The sequence below is a fragment of the Fulmarus glacialis genome, unplaced genomic scaffold, assembly GCF_000690835.1.
Source record: "Fulmarus glacialis isolate BGI_N327 unplaced genomic scaffold, ASM69083v1 scaffold37054, whole genome shotgun sequence".
Taxonomy (NCBI): Eukaryota; Metazoa; Chordata; class Aves; order Procellariiformes; family Procellariidae; genus Fulmarus; species Fulmarus glacialis.
The window spans coordinates 24,334-32,085 of NW_009209361.1; the positions used below are offsets into that span (position 1 = coordinate 24,334).

General features: G+C 38.1%; 1 protein-coding gene across 1 annotated transcript in view; it reads left to right on the top strand.

Annotated features, from left to right (window-relative positions):
• Positions 1-7,752, top strand: part of CPAMD8 (C3 and PZP-like, alpha-2-macroglobulin domain containing 8) — a gene marked incomplete at its 5' end in the record, with an annotated part of 51,879 nt that overhangs the window by 22,235 nt on the left and 21,892 nt on the right. The window contains 6 exons of the mRNA XM_009576805.1: positions 35-333; positions 758-983; positions 1,532-1,708; positions 4,489-4,570; positions 6,135-6,291; positions 6,767-6,841. Of these exons, the coding sequence (XP_009575100.1) occupies positions 35-333; positions 758-983; positions 1,532-1,708; positions 4,489-4,570; positions 6,135-6,291; positions 6,767-6,841 (1,016 nt within the window). The remainder of the gene's footprint in view (positions 1-34; positions 334-757; positions 984-1,531; positions 1,709-4,488; positions 4,571-6,134; positions 6,292-6,766; positions 6,842-7,752) is intronic.

The window sequence follows — 7,752 nt, forward strand, 5'->3', positions numbered from 1 at the left end:
AATTCTTACAACATTCCATTATTTTTCTGACTAGAGAAAATACACATTTCTACACCTAACAAATATGAGTACCAATACATGCAGAAACCTGCCCAGATGACGCACTTTGACATTGCTGTGAAAGCACACAATGATGCTCACCTGGCCTTGTCCTCTGGTCCACATGACATGGCAGAGATGACTGAGATTGTTATTGGTGGACATCAAAATACAAAAACATGGATTTCCATAAGCAAAATGGGTGAGCCGGTGGCCAGCAGGGACACAGCTGGTATCCTCTCCTGGGATGAATTCCGCAGCTTCTGGATCAGCTGGAAAAATGGAATTATCCAGGTAGTGAATTTATCTATGTAATGGTCTGGAAGTCTTTTGCTTTCTTAAATAGAGTTTGTGCACATGTATGGCAGATTCTCATTAGGTTTGTTGTAGAAGGCGAAAGCTTCGTTCCTGTTGCTTTTTCTATATTAAGTTCTTGATCAGGCTGTTCTACTTAGAATATATCTGCTTGCCACATTATGTTCTCAGGACCTCAGTCTTCGATGTTTTTAGTGCTAAGTGTGCTGAAAGCCTTGGAGGTCAAGCCTGTGGAATTCTCATTAAACTTCCTTGGCTTGTTTTGTGGGTGGGAAAGAGAAAGGTACTGGTCCATCTACAATGTTTTCTGATGCACACGTGAGTTACTGGTTCCAAGGACACATGGCAGACTGACTTTGTATGTGTGGGTTCTTGGAACTGCATGTTTTTTTGTTCGTTTCAGGTTGGCCATGGTACTCGGGTGCTAAATGAGTCTATTATTGTGGAGTGGACAGTCCCCAAACAGCTTGAGGTGAAGTACATTGGCTTTTCCACAGGCTGGGGGTCAATGGGAGAGTTTAAAATTTGGAGAAAAGAAGAGACTGATGAAAATCACAATGAAGCATTTACTCTTGGAGTTCCCCACAACATAATTCCAGGATCAGAAAGAGCTACAGCTTCAATAATAGGTATCAATTATAAGGAGGTATCACTAGGTACCAGTTATCAAATATGAAGAGATACTCCACCTGTTACTTGCTTCTGACCAGTGGTTGAGTAACACAGACGAGATAAGATAGTCGTAGGCAGTTACAAAGGCTGCTTAATTCTGGGAAAAATAATTTTTTTGGTCACTTGTTTGAACCCTGTTTGAGTTGACAGTGACTTAAAGTTGATATCACCCAAGGGCTTAGCAGAGGCACTGTCTGTTAGAATTCATAGTATTCATTTCATAATCATCATAATCACAAATTAAGCTGTGTTCTAAACTAGTAGTCTAAATTGGGGAGTCATGGATAATCAAACTCTAAAATGTGATATTTCTTTATTCCAGCAAGAGCTTGAAGGGCTAAGATTTAACATTTGAAGGGCTTCCAACTTATGATACAGTTTATTTAAGCTGACTATGTGTGGCTAGTAGAAATTAGTGTAGTCAGGTGGGTTTTAATCATAGGACATCAAAAGGAAGTAAAGCTTAATTCCTTGATACTGAACATATCACCTCTTTTTCTAACAGGAGATGTGATGGGTCCTACATTGAACAACTTGGACAATCTTCTGCGATTACCATTTGGATGTGGGGAGCAGAACATGATCCATTTTGCTCCTAATGTTTTTGTCCTGAAGTATCTCCAGAAAACCAAACAACTCAGTCATGAGGTGGAGAGTGAAGCTACTGATTACCTTGTTCAAGGTAACTCATTACACTTACAATTTATAGAAGGAGAAAAGGCTTGTAAGTTAGAAGAGAATTTTACTAGTATCACATTGTACTTTCTAATCAAGAGTATCCCAACTGATGAGGATTCTTCATTTCTCCTAGGATAATCTCACAGGTTAACAGATTTTGGTGGAACGATGTTTTCCCTTGATATGTAGCCTGTGTTTCCCTTCAATAACTCCTTGTTTACATGCTTATTGGTTTATATTTTTTATCTTTTTTTTTTCTTTAGGCAGCTTATCTCTATGTTTAAACACTTCAGAAAGTCAAGGAAAATTAAATTTAGTAAAAATCTGTATATTTTGGGGTTTTGCCTTATTCATAAATTCTCTTTCCAGTCTGTTAGTCACTACATGGCTCTTCTCTGAACTTTCTCTTTTTTAACAGTGTTTTCTTAGTAATGGTATACCCAAAATCAAAAGTTAGTATCCAAAGTATTTAGCCTAGAGCCATACAACGAAGGCTTTTATGTGTCCTTTCAATGTCCTATCTCACTACACAGCTCAAAACAATCTATCTTTTTATGCACTGTTTCTCAGCGTTTGTTTGGGAAGAGCCACGTGCAAAATAGTTTATAACTAAATACAATTCTCAGGACAAGTAAGAATTCAGAGATCATTAAAAACAAGAATGACCCAAAGGGACAAAGCTGTCTTGTGTATGAGTCAGACAATAGTCATGTCATGAAATCAGAGGTGACAGGATTAGGTGGTTCTCCTCTGAAAATATAAATATAAAACGTAACATGTAATATATTTCTTGTATTCAGCAGCAAAAGCCCAGTGCTTCCTTTGCCTGGCTACAGTCATTTCACTTGTAATTTTTTTGTGCAGCAAGACAGAAGGAATTTTTTGATAGTCCGGGTCAGTGTTTCCTTTGCAATATCATTTGCTTTTGTTTCTCTTTATGAATCTGCAAACCTTCCAGGTTTTTGGCTCCAAACTCTGCCTGCTAATTAACCCTCACAGAAGAAATCCTCAAGAGTTTTAAACTTTTCTGTGTTTATTGGAGCCCTGCCAAGTATAAGGTTTAGATGGGAGAGTCTGTTTGCTCACTCTAGAAGGCTTTTGTGACTTACCAAGCCAGAAAACTTTTTTCATCGCTTAGTCATCCATCATAGAAAGTGCTGATACCCAACAATTCCCATATATTCCCTAATCTTTAGAAGTGGCCTGAGCTAAACTAGTCGGTAATTTTTCTACTTTCCCACAATGCAGTTCTACAAAAGCAGGTGAACAGGTGAAAACTAGAAAGGTGAACCTCTCCAGTGAGACCAAGCATCCAGAGGAGTGTTTAGAAAACAGAAGATTTCAGAAGAGCAAGACAGACATAAAGTCTGTACCACTATCAACCTAGCAAGCAAAGAAGAATAAATGTAAGAGCAATGAAGCATAAGTCAACTCAAAATGAACATTTCAATAAAAGAATAGAGAAAGTTGTAAGACTGATATAAAAATAAGAGTACTTAATTTTTCCATCTAACACACTGGAAATGAATGCTTAGGAACAATTTAAGGAGGAAGTGCTCAGTAGTGAATTGTATCTGAGGCCTATGTGAAAGAAAAGCAATCTAATTTAATGTAACACCTATTGTTTAGAGGAAGGAAAAAAAAAATACTGTTATTTATGCTTTCTGCCACGTACTTGTATATATCCCACAACCCCCAGACAAAGATATTTTTACTACAAGAGCATCATTAATCTCTAGGGCCTTGTTCTTCCCATTTTTCAAACCATTCTATCTGCATTCCCTATAAGCATCGGAAGGCTATAGAGCAACAGGAAAAAGACTAGGAGTTATGGGTAGCCCTTACTCAGGGATTGTGGAGCTGCCTGTATCTGGAGAGGTCAACAAAGAAACTTCGCCTCCGGAAATGAAAAAGTAATCCATTCCCATAAAAATGTCATGCAGTGTGGAATAAAATGTCTATTCATGAATCAGAGAATTAAGCAGGCACTAAATGTCTTTGACATGGTCTTCTTGCAGGTTTGACATATCTCCATATCAGAAACCCGTTCTGAAGGGTTTGATCCCAGTGGGCATTTAAGAGCTTTATCAAAGTGTGTATTCTTTATTCCTCAATATAGAGGCTTAGAGTGCGTTATTAGGATGGGCAGTTTACGGTTATAAGACAAACAGGTTTGAGAAGCAAATTCTTTTCCTAATAGGAAGAGCATTTTGACTATCTTTATTTTCAGTCTCAAGAGACATTCCAGTAGAGAGTTCTTATCTTCAGCTTGTTAATAATTGTTGTCTAAAACAAGCCTTATAAGACAGCCCTAGTAGCTAGGAAGTGTTCGTATACATTAGTCACAGCTGTTATTGTAATGTTACATTAAGTTGTCCCAGGCAACAGCTTTGGAGAAAAGTCTGAATCCAGTTGTATCATTAAAAGAAAAAATTTTCATCAGCATGATGCTTTCAGTAAAATGGAAGGAGAATGGCTGTATGCTTAAGTAAAAATCTTTCTTTTAATACTTCATTTTTCAGAGGGGTATCAGATTTTTAACATTTCTGCTAGCCAAAATGCAGGAGTTGTAGTCTTACAGATGTTAGCCTGAATGGATTTCTGAATAAGCTACAGCGTACGTACACAGAGCTGGCTCTATCACTCACAGCAAAATAAGAGGTTGCCTCGGGCAGCAGAATCCCTTACAGTAGTGCCAGATGGTCTGAGTCTTCATTCACTTTACATACTTGTTTTTCTCTGTGTGAGGATTTTGGACTCCCCCAATTCTTTTGTGACTTCCAGGCTACCAGCGCCAGCTGACCTACAAGAGACAAGATGGTTCATACAGTGCTTTTGGCGAGAGGGATTCCTCAGGGAGTATGTGGTGAGTTGCTATTTAAAACAGAGTTAGAAAATTCAGTGTTTGCTAAATGGGAAAAATACACAACTGGCAAGGAAAGAAGAGTAATTTTCCAGCTTCCATCATGGTATTGCACAGAGTGGAGAATAGAAATAATACTCAACGACTAGACTTGCTGTTTCAATGCTGCTGAGTGTTCATAGTACACTAGTAGGTGTATTATAGTTGTTTCAAAACTTAGGGGCAGTTAAGATAGTCACAGCTACTAGTGTGTCCAGGCTTTAGGCACAGAAGCTATGGTTAAGGATCATATTTGGTCTACTGGAATTGGAGTAGCAATGTATGGGGCATTTAAGCACCTAATTCCACTAGGGAATGGAGGTTCACCTGAAGCATGTACAGAGAAACTTGCTGTCTCTAGAAGTGGCAGAAGCTTCTACCAGGGTAAAAAAAAAAACCAAAAAACCACAAACACCAAAAACAAAAAGCCAAAAAAACCCAGAGGAGTTTTTCCTCCCAAGTGCTTTATTTTATATCCACTCATGGGGATATAAATGGAACGGTATGGATTTATGCCCTGAGAATTGAAGTGCAGGACCTTTCAGAGTCGAACAATATGAGAACCAGAAATTATGAAACTGAGAAATCAGCTCATCTCACTAATGTCCCCCTTAGGACACCATGGCCTCTAAGGTTGTATGTTACATCACATTAGCGTGTTAGTTGACTATAATGTCTCAGATGTAGTAGATTCTTGTCTTCATTCATTTGGCCTCTCCATCTGCTCTGTATTTTGCTTTAAACTGAATTTTCTTCATGAACTCACCTGAGGGAAAGTACCACTTCTATGATGATGCTGCCTCACTGTTTCGAAGATAGTGAACTTTTATCTCAGATCTGGCATCTCCCAGTCCCTAGATGTAAAATATGGTGACACAGAATTACTTAACACTTGAAAAATCCCCTGCCAGGCAGCATGCTTTCTACCCTCCCATTCCTCAGAGGCTTGTAAAATGAATGATTCAATCTCCCAAAGCTGGCCAGAGTTCGCACTTGTTCATGTCAGAGGTTTAGAATTCCAAAAACACTTCTGTTGCTTTCTTAAATCTTAATTCTGTATAAAGTCTAACACAGCCTCAGACTTTAGCAATGGGTCTGGATTTCTTTATTTTTTTAGTTAAGACAGTAACAAAATTGGAAAATTTACTCTTGTCTCTCCTTTACAAATAATTCTGTATTTATAAGGATATTGATTCTTAATTTAAAAGCTTTAATAATTTGGGTACAGATGAGCACCCATAAAAGGGAACTGAATTTCAGAGTGTGTCATAACTAAGACAAACATATCTTCCAGTTATACTTTTCAATTTAATTTAATTCAGTTTAATTGACTCTTAATCCTGCTTTTATCCAGAAGATTGGACAGTGTTCAGGTGCTTTTATGTACCACTGATTTTTTTTAACAATATTTAGTGTTTCCCCAACAAGATTTTTAAAATTTGTGCTTTCTAAGAATGTTGTTTTCCCTTTACTGATACATTATTCTGAATTTGTTTTCTCAGTCAAGATAATAAATTCGTATTTACAGGCTAACAGCTTTTGTCCTCAAGTCCTTTGCACAGTCTCGTGGGTTTATTTTCATTGACCCGAAAGAACTAACAGCTGCCAAAGACTGGATCATCCAGCATCAGAAAGAAGATGGTTCTTTTCCTGCTATGGGCAGGATACTAAATAAGGACATTCAGGTAAAAACTATACAGACTCAAAATCATGCAATAGGTGCATTTTTAAAGTTATTATGAGACCATGAAGTGATGCAGTTTCCTTATGCCTAATATGAATATTGCACTTGAAAGGCTAGAATAGCATAGGAAGAACCAGGAGAATTTCAGTAAAAAAGTCTATCAGAATGTATCTGTGTGCTGTCCCATGAGCATGGAAAGCAAGATGTCAAGTCTTGCAAAACACTTCAGAATCATGTCTTGGAGTATGAAGTTATGTGCATTGAGTGTGTTCTGAGGCTATTGCTAGGGAAGGAAGCTACAGTGTTGGGTTGGGTTCCTAAATTTCGTACTCCTTATGTGCAAAGGAAAAGAAGTGCTCTGATGCCACAACTTGTCTTATAGTTATAACATATTCTTTGTCTTGCTTCAAGACTCTTTTTATCCAATGTCCTTTTCTCTAGTTTTCATCCAGCGGTTTGTGTTTGTTGCCCTCCAGGGTGGAATCCATGGTAAGATCTCCCTGACAGCTTATGTGGTTGCATCTCTTCTGGAAACAGGTGTAACTTCTGAGGTAAGAAAAACTTCGTTAAAATAGCTCTCGCGTTCTACATATTCTAAAAATTCTCTCTTTTTTTTTTAAACTTGATTTTACTGCTGTTCACTTTCAAAGGTTCTGTGCTCACTAGAATGATAGCATCCAGGTAACAGGGTCTGTTTGAAAGCCTTTGAGATTATTCTAAAGTGAGGAATCTATTCTGAAGTTATTCAAGGTGATCTCCCATCCTTCAACCATCAGCTCAAGGTTTATTCTACCAGAGTAAAACTCTTTCCTGCAAGCCCATCCCTGAAACTCTCCCAGAAATGGCTGCAAAAAATGTTTTCTGCCTTGTAATTTCAAGGTGTGATTGCAGCCTATGCAGATACTGGTAGCTTGCCTGTATCTACTCAAAAAAACTTCAACTAGCTAGCTTAGTGCTAACAGCAGTTTTAGGGCTGCATAGGCTTTGGGGATCCGGAAAACTTTTGCGGTCTGCTTTTGCTACAGTGGCCAAAATGCTACTGCTGTTAGATTACAGTATCTTTGGAGAGCTGCACTCCTGTAATGTGCTGGATTGAGGACTCTGGAGAAAAATGTTTCTCTTCTTTGTAATGAGACATAACAGGAACACTACAGAAAAAAGCTACATAGGAACGTGCAATTACACTGCATAATTTTTGAAGTAGAAAAAAAAAAATCACTTCCAGTACAACTGGCATTTTAGAGATTTCTTCTTAAAACTTATGGTAAAAACAGTGCTCTCCTCCTCTGTTGCGTTTTTTGCCTGCATGCAATTCCACTAGAATTGAGATGCTCAGATAACATCATAGTTAAACATTCCCACTAACTATGACTGGGAAAATGTCCACTTGCAGATGTGCTGAGCAAGTCATGAATACACTTCTTCATTTGCTCTTCAACAGCCAAGGGAAAGCGTGGGGCTA